Source organism: Panicum virgatum, chromosome 5N (assembly GCF_016808335.1).
Source record: "Panicum virgatum strain AP13 chromosome 5N, P.virgatum_v5, whole genome shotgun sequence".
NCBI lineage: Eukaryota > Viridiplantae > Streptophyta > Magnoliopsida > Poales > Poaceae > Panicum > Panicum virgatum.
In genome coordinates, this window is record NC_053149.1 from 5,268,999 (window position 1) to 5,288,087 (window position 19,089).

Genomic DNA, 19,089 nt, shown 5'->3' on the forward strand with positions numbered 1-19,089 from the left:
GCCATTGTACATAATTATTTCAGTGTAAATTTAATGTATATGCATGCATATTTGGACCACTTAAAAACAACCCTTCCCTAGACCCCGCACAGTGCGGGAAGCCTACGGCACTGGGTACGTCCTTTTTTATGCATATTTGGACCACCACAAAAAGTTCATACTACTACAGCTTAAGACGCTTATTACGTATAAATGCTCATAATCTTTGCTTATCTTATTAAAAAAATGAGGGCGCGCCAAGGCGCGCGCAAAGTACTCGTACCATGATAAATGTCCACACTTCCACATGTCAAGCCACAGGCACACAAGCACATTTTGTAAGCCGAGTCCATAACAAAAGCCAATTTTATATATGGGCGGCGATGCAGCGGAGACTAGGCGAGTTAATTCATTTGTACATGTGGAGACTGGGCGAGTTAATTCATTTGTACATGTGTTTCTTTACATCCGACGCTAAGATCGCTTCCTATTATTTACAGCCTCAGAAACTTTGTTTCTGAGAAAAGAATGTAACTACCACAGAGCAGATTTACAAGCACAACTCCTTGTCAAAACTTGCATATCTACAAAAATAATTAATCAGGGCACCTAATCTTCATATAGCACAGCTGCTACGCCCGGTTCCTGCTGTGGTGCAATGGCAACAATGAATCAATCCTGCGATGTTGCTGAGTACTCGAAGAGAAGCCTATTGGATGGGGTAGACTGGAAGAGAACACGGAGCCTACTAGTTAGCTGATATATCAGCGTCCACTGCATCGCCATTTCTGAATCTTTCATTTGCCTAACAACAGTGGCCTGCACATTGACCACAGCAATTAGGTCAGTTCCTACCCAGACCAGTGTTACAACACATTGCACCTTATCTGGCTAAAAAGGTCTAACTATTTCCTTTTTACGAGAAGTTATACCTGAAGGCGTTTTCCAAGCTGCACTTCCACCTCTGTGGCAAAAGAGATATTGTTTGCCAGTGATTTTAGCGGATCAACTGTTGGGTCCACAGATAGTAAACTTGGGATCTGCGGAGCATAAACCAGCCGCCACCGTGCCTGTCCAAACTCACCCTTGCCTTCAATCCTTGGCATCAAAGTCTCAAGCGTTGCAGTTGCAAGCTTCTTGAATGCAAGCTGTCCGTCACTTTCTAATAGTGATTCTGCAAGCTGTGACTCAAAAACCTTTGCAGCCTAAAAGACAAAGAAAGCAGGTTTAAGAACGGCGTATCAATATATGATAGGAAAATAATGCAGCAAACCAATTCTTTAATGACAAATCTTCATGCGCTACCCAAAATGGATTGGGTAAACACCCAGAAAGAGGTATATTGTACGTAAGCAGTTTCACCTGATTGTACCGTAGTTGAAAAACTAAAGCAAGGTGTTAAAGTCCTACAGTAAAGTCACTCGGTTATTATTACTCATTGTAGACTCACCTCACTAGGTGACAGAACATCCTGGTCCACAGAGCGTGTTGATGTTACCACCAGATTGTCTTGCCACATGCTTGCTCGACTTTGGATTTTGAATTGCCATTCAGATCCAACAAGAACAAGATCAAGAACAGGATCCAAACCAAGATCAGGTTCAAATTTTGCCACATTTAAATGATCATTTTTTAGTCTAACCTGCAATTGAGTACAGAGTGTAAAGCCATTATAACCATATCAAATAGGATGTATGCTCCAATAAAATAAAGATATGCTAACCAAGGGCTTAGGGCAGTTAGGCTTACTTGAGTAGCTACCAGGTTGACCTCACCATTTTCAAATGTTAAGATACCCTTAGGTCTTATGTACTTTGGATGAACCATCCCACTGAGCTCTAGATCACCACTGACAGCAAAATTCAGAATTAGAGGGTAAACAATCCTTAATTCTGGTCCCAAGGTAAGCTTCAGGTCATTTAGCCGGGCATCAATGTTTGGCTTAAAGCTTCCATGCTCAAGAGCCCTTTCTGTGCCTGATTGTTCCCCTAGACATATTAAGAGAAAATGAACAGCTTCAGTTGGCTCATGAAGTCATGAAGGAAACAGCACAAGTACTGAGAAAAATGGCACAGAAGTAAATAATATACCACTTATTCATGCCAAAACCGGATTGAACCAGTTGTGGTGTACTTATGTGCAACTCAGTTAAGTAAAATATTTCTTTTGAACGAAAGTTTAACAAAATATTATAGCCAAGAATATTTGGTCGCAAAATTAGTGAAGCTTAAATTTACGGAATACTTACTCTCTGGTGATGCTGACAGTGAACCCAGAATGCGTGAGACATCCTGTGAAGTGGTTGATTGGTCAAAACCAGAAGCAAGGTAGCTCGACTTGTTTGAAGCAAGCCTAATGGCAGCAGCACCATTGCCCTTATCATGAGGCAAATATGCTTCACCATGACTCAACTGGATCATCCCAGAGACATCTGGTCGCAAAATTGAGCCTGTAACTTGCAGCTGGCTGTCTACTTGGCCACTACATAAGTCAACACAGAAACAACAAAACAAATGTTAAGGCACCACAACTCCACGGTGTTGGGTCCTACATATTATTACTTCCCTCTAGTCATAAATAAGTGATGTTTTGGCGTTGTCTTAAGTCAACCACTTTCAATTAAACTTTGAATAGAAATTATTTTTTATTTGTTAGTTTGAATATTTGAAAATGACATGAGTAGATTTGTCTCGAAATAAAAGTATATATACTTCTGCTATGTTTATGAATGTATCGTAACAAAAAAAAAAATTAGTCAAAGATGTGGTTTGGAGGACCATGTCGATCTCCAAAACATCACTTATTTGTGACAAGAGTAAGTATTCTCCAGTCAGCATCGATTTACCCTATCCATTTATGAGATGCATGTAAGGTCAGCATACTATTGCAAATGCATTAAATTGATCTTGGAAGACAGTACTGAACTACCGATTACACTATTATTATGCCCATCCCAGGATCCCGAAAACCGCCTAGGCTGAAAAGCTCCAATCTGGATTAAGTAACTACTGAATGTACACTCCTCTCTTTAATGCTAGTGCCAGTATATCCAAAATTACATATATATTCTAACCAAAATTCATCTCCCAAATTATACTCTGTCCAATAGCAAAGGTAGTATGTATTAATCCTCAACTATTCTATTAGCTCAAGTCATCCGAAAATTTACAAGTATTTTTTTCTATTTTCTTCCTCCATTACCCTTGCTTAATAAATTCTACCACTCTCCTAAATAAAGCAGGCATCTTTCCCAAGGTAGTATAAATAAAGGGCAATAAAATCATTGACCTACTTTCTTAATCCTTGTGAATGAGTCTAAAATGACCTAAATTTGCAATCAGAGGGGGCGTTTATTTTAGACTGAAGCATATACCCTATGAAGCAATTACTAGTATGCAATCCTGTATAAACAAAAGGATAAAGAAACAACAATGACCTCAAAATATTTTTTGCTCGTATGTCCAGAACTTCACATTTCAAATCAATCTTGTCGTTGGCAGATGGCTCACTGTTCTTCAGAGGTAGGGTCCCTTTCATCGACAATCTCCCTTTCCTCCCAACCCTGCTTTCCATGGAACTGATGCATAGTCTGTTGGATATGACATTAATGGTACCAGCAAAATTTGTCAATGGTGTCCGAAGGAAAGGAGAATCCACAATCGCTCGGTTAAATGTTGCAGACCCATCAACAACGGGCTGATCAACTGTGCCTTTAACCTTGATAAAGAAAAGATAAGGGACAATATCAACAACATTGTTTCACGTTAGATTAGAAAAAAAAATATTCTAAAGGTTTCACAAGTACAACAAAAGAACCAATATATAAATACAATACTTATACTTGAATATTGTCACTAACTGAATAATAGTAATTAAAAAAGAATGATATACCTGGAGGAGAACATCAGCATAGCCTTGAAGCCAGTTTGCGTAAGGACTCAAAGCAGTTATCAACATCATACCCCCATCCTTTATATCTGCATTTATCCTCACTTCACCTGGTTCTAGCATGTTCCAACTTAAACCTTTAAGGCTTTCAGCTAATTGAAATTCCCATCCCTCCTCCATCTTGTCTCTCAGAATTCTTGTTTCACTGATCTCATTAGATGGTCCTCTGTCTTTTGCCCAAACAGGGATTCTTATGATACCTTGTTTCCCATCTTCCTCCTCCAGACTTTCCTCTGTTGAGCTGCTGTCTACATAAGTAACTGGGATACTACCTTGAATGTTTACATGCCCACTTTGTATGGTTGGTTCGAAATTTGCATCAAATACGAAACGGCTTGTAGGGGTAACAGAAGCTAATACTTCTGCTCTTCCAAGATCGATGCCTCCAATAGTGCCATCAAGCAGCCTTATTTGAACATCACATTGTGGTTTTGCAAGAGTACCTTTCAAGTCTCCCTCCATGTGCAAAATGCCTTTAATGGGTGTCAACCATTGCCTCAGAAAATGAATTGAGTCTGTGGTTGATGATTCTATAGCCTGAACTAAAGCTGGTATAAGACCAACTGGGAAGTTAAGCACAGCAAAGTGAAGATTTGTTAGTGGTCCAAGAATCGACCCATCAGCATGAAGGGTGGCATTATCTTTCTGAATAAACAATTTATCAAGACGCAGGCCATCATTATTGCTGAATGAACCAGATGCGAGAACACGCTGAGTCTTGTAAGTTCCCCATTCCCAATCTTCACCATTGAAATCAAAATCAGCCTGTGGTACATAAGTGTGTTATGAATCATGTATATGTACATGCATCCCATATTCAACTATAACTTTAGGAAAACTATCCTGTTGCAAGTCACTAACATATACAAAACAAATGCTTGGAAGGAAACAAATGGAAAACAAAATTAAACAGCAAAGTACATGTACAATCATGCCAAGGAGTCAATTTCTGAACATGCTCACCATAGTATCCCCATTACCACCTCCACTGGCATCAAGAGAGCCACGCCAATAGCCTCTCAGTTCAGCTAAGCCAGGAAGTGTTATATCTTCCATGGTGTTGTCATCCAACCGATCATGATACATTTCTAATGCCTGGAGCAAGTATCATGAAAAAGCTTACTATAAAGAATCAATGTCATCATGAGACATAGAATTGGAGAAGACATCAACCCCTATGCCTGTGAATCTACTCGGCTCAAATCACTAGCTTTAGTACAATACCTTTAGTTGATCACGAAGACTTTCAGCATTGAACCCAACAGAATGCAGACATTGCATAAAAAGTTCCTGACAACAAATGGAGCGTTACATGGCCATGGGCCATCTAATCGACCATAAACACCAACACGTATTTTGTCCAACCAAAGAAAGGGGAGTTCTGGGACCAAATGTATACCTTTGATCTAGAACGAATAACTGGGTCTGTACTTCGTGAAAGAAGCCTTGCTAAAGGAAGCATTTCAGCTACTTCAGCGCCAGGAACCTCTAGTCTCATCCTCCACCTGCCCATCGAAGACATTATGCTACCAAGATGCCCTCCCATTGCTTTCTCTATGAATCCATTACTCTGACTTTCCACAGGAAATCTATCACGTGTTCCGGGGAAAACATACTCCCCTTGAAGCTCATACTTGCTATTAGCTTGCTCCAAGATAGATTTTTCCATAGTAATCTGTGTATTAAAATACAAAAAAGAAGGCTAGTGAGAGAAAGAAAGAGAGATGGTTCCAAAACAGTGATTAAAATCAAATACAAACCTCACTAGAAATGGATAAATGATGTCAGGAAAACCTAGTGATGCAGAATAGATTTACACTATACACCACGTAGTCTGTGCTAACAGCAGCACATTATTATGACTCGCAGAGATCAAAAGCAGAGTAAAACTAATGATAATTGCTGCAAGTTATACAGGTATAAAGAAGAGTATGGTCAGAGATTTAAAGCATAACGTGAGTTGTTTCTTAGGAGTGCATACCCAGCATACACTCTACCAAGGATATAATAGTGTCTCCAGCCTGACACATCATACTAGATATCAATATATACAGTATGCTGACGCATCATTAATGCCACTATACCCAGTATAACCAATGTGTACTCTACCAAGGACATCATTTTATATCCCAGTATACCCAGTATAATGTCTGAAGCATCATTCTAGATGTCAATACATCAAATTTCGTAAAGGGACAATAAACAACATATGATAGTAACATACTGTTTTTCAAAATATGATAGTAACATACTGTTTTTCAAAATATGATAGTAACATACTAAGCTCAGGAAATGAAGAAAAAATAGGAAAGGAATACTCACAACATCACCACTCCATCGAGCAGCTATATCGAGTGCTTCACCAAGCATGCCACTAAATTTGGGACGAATTACTGATAGCAAACCATGACCTCTTCTTTTCTGGAAATTAAGCTGAAGTTCTGCCTGCAACAAAAAAGAAATGATGCGTCAGGCATTATGGTGGATTGCCCAGTAACACAGGTCAATGATTTTGGACCTTCCGGATTCAACCTGTATGTCCACAATATTCCTATTAAAAGCAAGGGCAGAAAAACATACTGGAACTGGATGGTAGTAACAGAAAAATGTTATGCTAGTAACCAAAAAATATGTTCCAAAAGTAACAAAATGAATACATGAGTATGTTGTGAACAATAGGCAATACAAAATAGCAGTAAACCATAAAGTTACAGCACTGCAAATAACCACACCCTGCAAATAACCACACCCCAAATTTAAAGCTCAACAACTAAATTTTGTTAATACAAACACAGCACAAAATTCTTATAGTACCACATACTATTGATGATTCCAGTGGTTGTCTAGTCGGTCTATAACATCATGCTTGCAATTAAAAGCTGTGTTGTCATCAAAGATGTATCCAAACTTGGATATGCTAGTAATTTAGTTATAGCTACATGGTACAGAGCAGCACCAACCAAAGCGATCAAGACAAACATAACACAAAGAATCAAAGATCATAGTACAAAACCTGCCATTGCATTATCCTAAAAAGGGGAAAAAATCATAATAGGTCATATATTATTACTAAAAACAACATTACCTTCTGAACAAATCCACGCAATGAAGCAAATTCCAGCTCATCAAGTGGTAAATTCCGAACCTTTAAAACCAGGAACAAGGCTCAAAAAAATGGGACATTAAATTCAAAAAAATCTACTGGCAAGCAAAATACAAGCATGTCAATATTGTACCTCTAGACTGGACAAATTTTCAGGATGATAACAGATATTAGATCTCAGCTGCCCCTTTTGGAGGAAAATTGACAGAAGCCTTACATCTTGAATAGCCTCGTTCGTAGTGGAAAACAATGGCCCATTCACTTCTATGGAAAAATTCTCATCAGGCCTGCCAGTAGCATTCAACTGCTTGACCAGGGAATAGAGATTGTAAGGGGAGGATGGACAGGAACCACAGTGAAGTCCATACAGATACAATACTAAAATTGATACAGAACAAACATGATTGCATGCTCTATCCAATTTTTTAGATCAAAACTTCATGTGGAAAACCATCCAACTCATATGCATCCAAGAAGACAAGATCCATTTTTGTGTAAAACCAGTTAAGTGTACATGGAATTAAAGATCGTTTGAAACTAAAGATCGTTTGAAGTCCCCAAATTATAATATGCAGCTATTTCAATGAAAACCCTTTTGCAAAGTTTCTGCAGTAATAGTGGATATATTTGTGCACAAAGTACCATCATTGCTTCCAATTATGGCTTGAAGATAACAAGAAATCTAGAAGCAAAAGAAGTTGAATATGGAGTATGATAACAAGAAACCAAACAATTTAATAAGTAATTACCATCACAGAATCCCGTGAAATGGAAAGGAAACCAGTAGACTGTGGCGCTAGCATGAGTTGGTTGAGTTTTATTCCAGATAGAGATATGTTGCCAGCAAGCTTTGACGCATTGGTCTCAAGCTTATTTTGGTCAATGTTACTTTGCAGAACACCCTTGATCTTGTCATCAGCTGTATTGCTAGATTTCATGATTTTACCTTGAAATTTGACCCTTCCAGATGCTTTCAAATGTAGCGGTCGTGGTGAATCAAAAGGTATTGAGGACGCTATATGAGCAAACTCAAAGCCTCGCATACGTAAATCTAAATCAACACCCTCCACAATTAGTGGCATGATTTTTTTCATTTGATATGTCCTCTTGTTCAGCAAGTAATCATCAATATATGATGTTTGAACTCGAGTATTTAAATCAAAGGCAACAGATGATGAGTTGACCATAATATAATCATGTGCAATAACAATATTGCCACGTGCATCTGAAAAAGAATCTTCTGCATTTGGTGCAGCCCACTTGATGTCAAACTTCCTATAATAGATTTATTGTTGTTAGATTAAAAAAATACTAAGCCTCCTTGGACACAGGACATCAGACACTACATTTGAGATACTCACGGTTTAACAAGGGAACCAGAAAGTCTAGTCTCTCCATTGAGCTCTCCAATCTTGAGTGGAATCAGCTGGATTCCTCCAGGAATGTAACGATGCAAAACTTTATCAAGTAAAATGGTCCCAGACAAATTAATATCCATGGCAGAATCATCAACTCCCCCCTGTAAAGATTGAAATCTATAAATATATTTTGCATAATGTGGTTACTTGTATTGATGAGAAATACTAGGTTATCTATAATGGATTAATGTAGCAGCGCAACTTTATGCTTGCCTTCATAGGAGCACATTGCTATATTCTAGCTGTAAGGAACTTTAACAGAAAGAAGGATAGGCTGTAGTTTGTTGTTGTTTTCTAGGCACTTAACAATGCACATTCACTACAACCCCAGGGGAAAGAGCAATATAATGACTTTGCTGGGCTCCAACTACATTTCTAGAGTGTCAAAAGTTGTGAACATCATATGGACCTAATGAACACCCTTTGCGAATATCCTTAATTCTATTATTCCATACACATTTTCATGATTTGAGTGTCATTATGTCATCATCTATTCATCATAATCCAAAATTGTTCACTTTTTTTTCTAAAGTATAGAGTGTGCAATGAACAACGATAAGATGATTTGCCGCAAACTGAAGCCACCACAGTAGAAGTAGAAAGAAGTTAGTCTGACTCAAACACAGAAGTATGGCTGACTGGAACAGTACGACACTGCGTAACAATAATACCTCTGGGCATATCCATGCATTACCAGCCCCTCGAATTTCTCCGCCATCCAATAGGCAAGCTCTAATACCATATAAATCAGCCACCTGCATCCAGGGATGATAATTTAGAGAGAGAGAGAGAGAGAGAGAGAGAGAGAGAAACGGTCGCTAACTCTTGAACTTCCAAAATAGCAAGAATTATGGCTATATTTGTACTCACACAGTTGTCAAGGTTGAATGTGAAATTGGCAGATACATGAGAGAATGGAATATGGTCAAATGCAGCAACTGCACCAGCCTCTTTGTTTTGCATCACAGCTTCAGAAGCTGCAGATGGCGGCATACCAGATATTGAAAGAGACTTCCTTGAGACAATCCCACTTCCAACAAAAACAGGAGCATCAAGGGGTCCTTGACAGTTAAATACAGCAGTAACAGCACCAGCCAACTGAAAAGATTAGGTTATTGTATAAGAAGTCCACATTAAAAAGGGAAAACAGAAACATAAGGGATAAATGAGCTCGAACACATTACACCATATGATTCCAAGTTATTTTTTACAAAAAAAAAATGTCAAACACATTGCCCATAATGATAATTAAACTAATCACTTTGATTCATCCTGAGGCTATTTCTTTTTATCCTGAGAACCAATTTAATGTTGTTGTTTTTTCTCCATACAATGAGGACAGTACAAATAGAGAATATATCAAAATCTAGTTATCTTTACTCACTCTACAAGACATGTTGGTTAAATTAGTGAATTCCATATATGACCTTCAAAAGTTAAATTCTCACAATCAATACAGCGCAAAACTAATTTGTAATATGATAATGTTCTTTTTACAAAACTAATCAATAATATCCTTTCCTTCTTTGTCTTAGCTGAAACTAGTATATTTAAATGTTAAACATCTACGGCATTTCCATATATTGCCAGGCAACTGAGTCAAAAGAGATCAATCAGCTGCATGCAGAACTGAAATAATCATACCAAAGCAATCATGCAGCACCAGAGAGGGAGGGAGGGTATGTTGTACCGGGAACATAAGAGGTTTCATTTTCATTGTCCTCATAAGTGCATTAACTTCGACAGATGGAACCTGGTACGAGAATCAAAATTACCAAAACGATTTAAGCATTGCTGTTTTAGAAACTGTGTATGACATAAACCTATATATGCAGGTAGAACATTTTACAGTACCTGGCACATTAGATGGAACTCTCCATCCTCAGGATTTAGTCCGAAATCTCCAGAAGCTTCAACTGGAGCATCACCAAACCATCCACTTGCATTGTGTAAAAATACTCTTTGGCCACGAAATGAAAGTTTGCCCACTACATCCTGAATGTATTAAGGCTTACTATTAATATTTCCAGCGCTAACATTTCTATGTTCTATAGAACACATGGGATTAAGAGTAAACATACTGAAAATGATGATGGGGCATCCAATATCTGAAAAGCCAGGCCTTTCACATCAATCTGACCATGAATGCTCGGGAAACTATCATCCTTTGACATACAGACATGCACCTGTAAGAGGAAAAGTAAAAAATACTCTCGTAAGCATATTGAAAGGTCAAGGAACGCATAAGAAAGATTCTATGAGATATGGATGTCTTGGCCTAGCTAACAGTAAACCCTATTAAGTTCAGCCACTCTCCTCCAGTGCAAGTGAAAATCACATGTCAAAACTTGTCTTCAAAAATATGAAGGGCTATCAACGCAAGCAGTGGGAAAAAGGGAAGTACCTCACCAGTAGCTCTTCCTTTGTGCCAAACAACAGGTATTTCCAAAATCCTTTCAAACAGCTGCACATGAAAACTCCATTTCAACACAGACACTAAACTTCCAACGTCCGTCATTTTTTTTGTCCAGCAGAGAATATAAGATAATAAAATTACGGTCAAACAGAAATCATAAAATTAGATGAATTACCGGAGCAAATGCATCGACTACATTGAGATTAGCATGCCATGTTTGTTCAGCTATGTCAACAAAAACATCTGTAGAAAGATAACCCCCTCCTTGAGAAGTCCGGTCTTGCCTCCACTCCATGCAGTTCCCAGTTACATGCACGTGTACACGATTATAACTGTTTTTAAACTTAACGTGTCCACTAGAATGCTTCATTTCTCTACAGTACACAGGCCGTCAGTCCAAACTAAGTAGTGGGATCATTTTAAAATGTTAATACTGGACAAGATCAGAGTTGTAGCACTTCAAGCTGTATTTAGTTTCAAAGTATAAAAACCTACGTCCAATGTTAACAAAATTAACATTTCAAAAGCCTACAAATTGTGTTAACAGACTAAGATGTAAATTACAGCACATTCTGCATACTCTACCCCAACTCTGTGCTATGCTTTAGCAACTTTATTGTGGAATGGTGCCACCAGGTTATAAGATATATTAATATGAATACGAAAGCCTAAATTGAGAATATTTACTGTTCACAATGTTGAAAGTTTATTGGAAACAATGCGTCAGAAAGGGGGAATAATAACTACAGAAGAGCACATATTTGAAATGAGATGGCAAATAAAGTGATCATACCTGGGTTCCTGATCACCATACCCAAGAAGCATCAAATTCCCTCCATTGAAATAAACTGAATCAAGGGTAATGGGTAGGGCATTCTGAACACCACCAGGATGCATCTGACTAACCCCTTCTGTAAGTTCAGCAGAGATATCTCCAGGACCAATAGCAAATTGTGACTTCAATTTCTGAATTTGAACATCCAGAGATGCACACGGTGCATTAAAACTGGCAGGGAACCCATTTAGTTGGAAAGGCCAAAATGGCACCCAGTTGTGACCATGCGTGCATGAACTAAAATTCCCGATAATAGTTTCTCGCTGAGGAACAAATTTGTTTTCAAAAGATTTGTCAAATTTCTCCAGTACAGGGCCTTGAGGGAAGTTGTCCTGACCTATCTGCAGATCTTCCCAATTGTGGCTTACTAACACGTTATCCAAATTACATGATCTAAACTGACTAGATCGTTGATTAGCCGATGGTGATTCAGCCAAACTTGTTGAGGCAGTCCCAGAGCCGCCAACAGTTCCGTCATTTGAAACGGTTTCAATGTCACCAACATTGGCAGAACCTCCATGTGATGAGCTTTTTCCTGGGCCAGGGGATGAATCATCAATATTACTGCAACCTGTGCTCTGAAAATATGCTACAGCAGCATCCGCACTGCGTCTAAGAATCCTTTGCTGAGAAGAATTGTCAGCATCTGGCACTACCCTACTATGAACCTTTCTCCTGTACCTGAGCCTACTAGGGCTCGGAATCATCCTAGACCAGAGGTTGATCCCTGGAATCCGTGATTTGACACCAAAAGATTTCTCTAAATCCGCATGCTTCGAACCAGAGTCTATGCCCGTTGCCAAGTGATGATCCTTCTTGTGCATCTCATTAGCGCAAAGGGGCGGACTGGACTTCCCAGTCTCCGTAGGCCCATCAACCTCCAGCATCTCATCAGTGGACGGAGAAACAAATTGGTCACTCGGAATGATGTACCCCTTTTCAGCGGCTTCCCTTGCAGCCTTATCCCTCTCCTCATTCCATTGATCCGCAGCCTTCTCCCTGGCGAGCCTCCTCGTCTTGGTGCGGTAGTCTATGCCCTCCTCCCCTGAATGCCTCTTGACGGTGCCCTCGGACGGCCCGGGAAGCCCGAGCCACGAGAAGTCCTTCTTCTGCGTCACCAGCGCGGAGGGCTCGGACAGCACGGCGTCGACGACGACCTTCCCCCTCCTGAGGCTGGCGAAGGGGCGTACCCTAATCTTCATGACGGGCACCTCGGCGCAGGAGAACTCCTCCGCGTGCGGGCCGATGGAGCAGGTCTGCAGCGTGATCCCGAGCGGCGAGATGCTGCGCACCTTGCCGAGGCGGACCTCCCGCTGGAGGTACTCGCCGAGCGCGGCGCAGGCCGCGGGCAGGAGGCGCGCCTCGACGAAGGAGCGGGCCCGGAGCTGCGCGACCCACGAGAGCGCGGCGGCGACGGAGACCACGGCGGCGAAGACGGAGCAGCGCACGAGGAAGAGCCCCTCCCGCCATACGGGCGCGAGCGAGCCGATCAGGCCCCGCGGCCCCGGAAGCAGCGGCGGCGCGTGGCCGTGGCTGGCGTGGGCGTGGGCGTGGGCGGCGTCGGCGGGGGAGTCGCTGGAGTCGGAAACCTTGAGGCGGAGCAGCGGCGGCGGGTCGAGGATGAGGAGGGGCCGCGAGGCCAGGCGGCCGCGGGGGCGCCGGCGGGTGCGCGGGAAGAGGAGGGGCGGCGGCGGCGCGAGGAAGGCCCAGGCGCGGAGGCAGTGCGACATTGCGGCGCGGCGGCCTCGCCCGCCTAGGTGACCATTTGCGTGCGGCGGGAGGAAGAGGGGAGGGGCAGCAGGGAGGGAGACGAGAGGAGGTGGGTGCCCACAGACCACAGTAGCGGTAGCCTAGGCGCGGGGCGACACGCCAGAGAGATGCTTGTCTTTCGCGGGGCCCGTTTCGCCGCCGTGCCGCTTCATCAGTTCTCCCTTCTCTGGCGAAAGCGCAGCAGAGCTTTCGAAGTTTCGCTTCCTCGCCTCCAGTTTCCCTTCTCCCTCTTTTCTTTTTTGCTTATTCTTTCGCTTCGCAATTATTCGAATTTTCGCTGCAGTGCTGTACCTTAGCGAGTTTGTCCATTCCATTTCCATTGCTTTATGAATTGTTCGTATCCAGGCAACCCAGGTGCAGTACGCAATGCGAGCCATCGTTTGTCCCTACGCAACAGGATGCACCAGCTTGCACAAGGCAAGAAAATGCTGTTGGGTGTGTTTAGTTCCCACCAAATTTCCAAACTTTTCATCACATCCATCACATCTCCTATCACATCGAAACATTAAATATAGTAAATAATCTATGCATGAAGTACTAAATGTAGTTAAATAAAAAACTAATTGCATAATTTTGATGTACGTTGCGAGACGAATCTTTTGAGCCTAGTTAGGTCATGGTAGAACAATATTTACCACAAACAAACAAAAAGTGCTACAGTATACTACAGTGACTGATGTGCCTTTTTCTCCTCTTTTCACCTCATCTAAACACAGCCGTTGTCAATTTGACAAGTGGTCAGTCGGCTCACAAGAATTCCGACAAACTTGACAGCAACTTTTCAGTATAAACGCAGCATAAGCACAGTTATCCTCTGACGATAACATGTCCTATGAACGAGACTAGGAACTGAGCGGTTATGACTAACAAGTACCTGAATACCAGATGCCTCCCCGAGCACCATCTGCCACTGGTATAGTGATGCAGCGCAGATCGCCCACATCCAAGACCCGCTGGCCCACTTGTGAGATCAAACGCTACTGTTATTAGCAGTACAATATTAAAGAGATTACACCATCTTTTACACTCAGCGACCTGCAAAACAGAGCACGTGGTACCATCCTACGGGCTGCGGATGATTACAAGGTATATTTATTAAAATGGAAAAGGTATTATGATTGAAGAAAGCAAGCAGAGGATAATTTCGACAAGCCTAGCCCAATGCAAGACTAGGGCTACAGGAGGCAGCACGATATAACCCTGACTGGCCATGTCGTTCATGAAGTTCCATTGGATGAGCAATTCAAAACACAATTACACAACTGTTTTGCGACCATAAAGGCCATTCATGAATTCTGAAATGGAACTCAGAAAGGCTTCACAGTCATAAAGACATCAACTCAAAAAAGTTTTATTGCAAGTCCAAAACGAACAAGTGGATATCAAACTCAGCATTTCAAAACTTTCTGCACATTTACCGCACGGGCTGCTGGTTGTAATGACTCTTCTCTTTCTTCTTAGCTGCTGCGAGCCTTGCACTCCTTGCTGCGGCCTCAGCAGCAGCGATTTTGGCAGCCGTGTCCGTCTCTTTGCTTGATTTCTTCTTCTTCATAGAAGCCATCTTCTTTAGGCGCTCCTTCACATCCACAGCTGCTGTGTCTTCATCAGGTTCTGCACTGGCAGTCTCCTCTGACCCATCAGCTGCTTCTTGTGTTTCTTTTGCTTCCTTGGAACTCTTGTCTTTCTTTTTCTTCTTCTTGGAGGTCTTGCTCTCAGAAGGGGCTGGGGCATCTTCCTTTTTCTCTCCATCACCAGTTTGGTTCACACCTTTCTTCTCAACTGCAAGAAAATATAACATGAGAAAACAAAATTCATACAAACACCCAACCACAGAGAGATTGGAATCAGGAATTTAGGTTCTCTTCAATCCATAGTGATCATCCAAGCATGATTCAAGAACTACAAAACACAAGAGGGGAAACACAATGAACTGTAGCATTTACCATTCTTATCATCCTGTGCAGCATTGCTTGAATTTCCAGAAAGTCCCAGCTCAGCCAATACCGCATCAAGTTCTGCTAATTCCTTCTTTTTCAACTCCTTTTTAGATAGTTGTCTTTCTGTATCTTTGGGAGGTGCAGGGAGTGCAATTGTCTTCAGAGGTTCAGCTGGGGCATCTCCCGCTTCATGCTCAGGTTCATCCTCAGCACCATCAACCTCATCATCAAGGTCCTCATCATCACTCTCAATGTCCTGCAGCATGAAGCAAATACATCTAAGAATGACATCACAGAGACCCATCATTAACACAAATAATCAAACATGTTATATGCTAAAGCCATAAGAGACGAAATAAATTTGCTTGTTGTTGGATCATATCCTTATTTAGACTTCAGATAAATAGAACTAAAACCAATGTTCAAGAAAACACTAGGCGCTAGCCTATTGACTAGCGCCTAGGAAGGTTAAACGTAGATTAAACGTAGACGTTAGGCCTCCGTTTAGCGTTCAATCTCAATTAAACGAAGTTTAATAACATTTTTTTGAACCTTCACTAAAATTTAATAATAGAGCCAAGTGCTTGGCTATTAGCCAAGATGTAAGAGCCAAACTATATAACAGTGGTCTCTTATTTGTCTATAAGAAATTTTTTTATTCCATGTTCCATTTTCTCTTTCCTAGTCCTCCTCACATTCATTTAATGTATGGCTCCCCACCTGCATATGCTTCCGTGCCCAGCTTGGTGCTTGCATGAGAACCAAGCTCCCTCCCTCCCTCCTCCACATCAGCATTTGCTTGGCTATAAGCCATTTATTATACTTGCTCTAATAGAGAACAGTAATTTGCACTCTATGTGCCTTAGTGCCTCTGTAACTATTTACTGCTAATCTTCTATATATACCGTTACAGTTCCAGGACACATAACACCCTCACACTTCTGAAAAACATCATTAACTGCCAAAAATAAAGATACCACATTAATACACTAATTCTCCAATCCAATTCCATATATACAGTTACGTCATGTCGATTTCTCAGCTAAGCATATGTGGTACAACAAGAGAATTATTCAACGGAAGTATAAATTCATCAGTTCATCATACGGACCTATCTATAACTGCATTTTCCCATGGCAAATTATTGTTTCCACTACACAAGAAACTAATTGCTACAGTGAATACTTGCATCTGTCACAAGCATTAATTAAGCGGCACAACAATCATAAGCCATGTATGCAGCTACGTCATGTCGTTTTGTCTCAGCTAAGCATGTGCTGTGCAACAAGATGATCATTCAATCTGAGGACAAACACGTGGCTGTAGTATACACCTACAGAATTTTGCAGCGGAAATTTAGTGTTTCCATACCTACATTGAACTGATTGCCAAACTGAGCATGCATTGCAAAATTAAACTGAATTCATGCATCCGTTACCTACAGCAATCAAACAGCATAACACACACACACACACAAGGGCGTACGCCTACATTACTTTGCATGCCTCACTCCAACAATTCCGCGCCAACACTAGCCAACCGACCAGTGAGCATAGATTAAAAAACAACACATTTCAAAGGTATTAAAACATTTCCAAGCACATTTCATCACCCAAATAGAGAGGCGCATAGAGTAGGGGAAATAGACCTCCTGAAGGGCTGCGCGAACAGCATCCTCGACGTCCTCCTCGTCCTTCGCCGCCTCGTCGCCCTGTCCGGTTGTGCCCCAGACGGGGCGCGGGGGCGCGGTGGTGGCGAAGTAGTCGTCGTCGTCGTCGTCCCCAACGTCGGCCCAGGACTTGGTTGTGAGCGGCGCAGGCGCCCAGAAGACCTCCTTCTGCGCCGGCTCCTGCTGCTGGGCCGCCCCGTCGCCGTGCTTCTTCCTGGAGGACGACGACCCGGCCGCCTTGCCCTTGTCGCCCTTCTTCTTCTTCTTGAGGGACTCGAGCGCCGCGAACACGTTGCCAGTGTTGAGCTTCACCTCGTCCGCCGCCCCGCCCCGCCTCCCGCCTCCAACCATGCTCCCCAACCGCCGCGGTGGGACCCCGACGAGGCGCCCCGGCGCGAACCCGAATCTGAACCCGCCCCGCCCTCGGCCCGGCCGCCGATCTGCGGAGGCGAATCGGCGCGGGGGGTTCCTCGCCGCCGGGGATCGGGTCGGGGATTGGGATTTGGATGGGGATGGAGGCGCAGGCGCTAGGGTTTTGAGATGGGGTGGAGGAGACGCGTGCCCGCGGCCTTGCCTGGCGTTTGTTTAAGCAGCGGCGCAGGGCGAGGGAGAGGAGGGTAGTTTGCTCGCGTGCCGCGCCTGGTCTATCGCCCAGCAGCCCAGCTACAATTCTATCCACCCGCATTGCCAGATTGCACACGCCACGCGCTGTGGTGCCGTGCCACGGGCGCTTCCCCCTTGCCTTGCCTGATGGGTGAGTGTGACGTCGCAAGAACTCGCCTGTACTGTATCCGGGCTACGATTCCCTGCAGAATTGTGAGCCAGAGGACCTGGCAGAAATGGAGATTGCAGAGGGGGCGCCTAAGGGTCTTTTGATTATCAGACCAAGTCTAGACTGGTTAGAATTTTAAGCCCAGCTTAACCAAGTCTGGCTTCACAGATACAATAGACCATATTTGGTTGGTTGACTTAGATAAGCCTGGTTTAGATATGCCTATGTTTGGTTGTTTGGTTTAGTTGAGTAGGATCACCTCTTCTTTGCAACGTTGACCACTCACCTCCCACCTTTCGTTCTTTCTCAGTTATGGTTGGAATTATCTGTTGCAACGCCCCTCTTCTGCCGACGACGAGTCCGCCCAGCTCGCTGAGGCCGACGCCGCCACGCTCAGGGCGCGTGGCGACCGCGAGGTCGCCGAGCGCGACGAGCTGCTCCCCACGCTCCTCGCCGCCACCTCGCGACCGACCCCCACCGCCCTCGCGCCTGATCCTGCCGCCACCCGTGCCCGCCTCGGCACCAAAGCAGGGCACCTCCACCCACGCGGGCGAAATCCGCTGCCACCATAGCATCTCTAGCCGATTCGTCGCCCCAGGAGCCATAGCTGGACCCCGCCGACCTCCCCCGCCCGTCGCCTCAGCCGGCCGACCACCAAAATCAGTTCCCCGCTGATCGCCAGAGCCGCCCAGCGCCGTCGTTAGACGCCATGGTGAGAACCTCTCCGCTGCCCCAGCCTCCGACGAGAAACGCCGGAAATGGCTTCTTCTCCGCTTCTTGTTGCTCGTGCTCGCACTAGCTACGTGTGTTCGCTGCCACCGCCGCTGGGACGCGGTCGTGCCACCGTGCCCATGCCGCCGCTCGCCGCCGGCCCTCTGCTGTCGCTATTGCCTTGCCCCGTCGCACGCACCAGGTCCTCCCAGGGGCGACCTCGCCACCAGTTGTGCGGAGGAGCTTCGCCGCCGGGGCCTCGTCGCCGGCCAGGCGGGGGAGCTCCGCCATGGGGAAGGCATCTCCGGTGAGCAGACGACCAGGGAAGATCGATGGTCCCATGGGGAGGTGAGCAGACAGCGGGCCAAAGCTAAGCCAAGCCTAGCTCTGTGGAGACAGTCGATCTGGGCGTTTCCAACAAGCCTGCCTAAAGACCCCTCATTGCATTTATAGAGCCTGGCTAAGAACCTTAAACAGGCAACCAAACATAGGTACCTGTATTAATGGAGCCTGGCTAGGACTTGTGCGGGC

The 19,089-nt window shown here is 43.6% G+C and overlaps 2 protein-coding genes across 3 annotated transcripts; both read right to left on the reverse strand.

Moving 5' to 3' along the window:
• Window positions 1-375: 375 nt before the first annotated feature.
• Window positions 376-13,566, reverse strand: LOC120673440 (protein SUBSTANDARD STARCH GRAIN 4, chloroplastic-like). 2 transcript variants are annotated; one of them, XM_039954267.1, is made up of 23 exons: window positions 11,658-13,565; window positions 11,040-11,238; window positions 10,853-10,912; window positions 10,530-10,634; window positions 10,303-10,443; window positions 10,139-10,201; window positions 9,319-9,546; window positions 9,120-9,203; window positions 8,392-8,549; window positions 7,780-8,305; window positions 7,164-7,334; window positions 7,013-7,072; window positions 6,250-6,372; window positions 5,327-5,602; window positions 5,152-5,217; window positions 4,891-5,022; window positions 3,871-4,692; window positions 3,416-3,696; window positions 2,228-2,460; window positions 1,729-1,967; window positions 1,430-1,621; window positions 912-1,184; window positions 376-798 (listed from the first exon to the last, which is right to left on the reverse strand). In XM_039954267.1, exons 1-23 carry the CDS (start codon window positions 13,427-13,429, stop codon window positions 652-654), a joined length of 6,351 nt encoding a protein of 2,116 aa, XP_039810201.1. In that variant the 5' UTR covers window positions 13,430-13,565; the 3' UTR covers window positions 376-651. The 2 variants fall into 2 exon arrangements, with proteins under 2 accessions (XP_039810201.1, XP_039810202.1); XM_039954268.1 differs by lacking the exon at window positions 11,040-11,238 and having other exon boundaries at window positions 10,858-10,912; window positions 11,658-13,566.
• A 1,098-nt stretch (window positions 13,567-14,664) lies between these two features.
• On the reverse strand, window positions 14,665-17,717 carry LOC120673441 (nucleolin-like). Its single transcript, XM_039954269.1, has 3 exons — window positions 17,055-17,717; window positions 15,413-15,662; window positions 14,665-15,248 (listed from the first exon to the last, which is right to left on the reverse strand). Exons 1-3 carry the CDS (start codon window positions 17,424-17,426, stop codon window positions 14,884-14,886), a joined length of 987 nt encoding a protein of 328 aa, XP_039810203.1. The 5' UTR covers window positions 17,427-17,717; the 3' UTR covers window positions 14,665-14,883.
• Window positions 17,718-19,089: the final 1,372 nt, after the last annotated feature.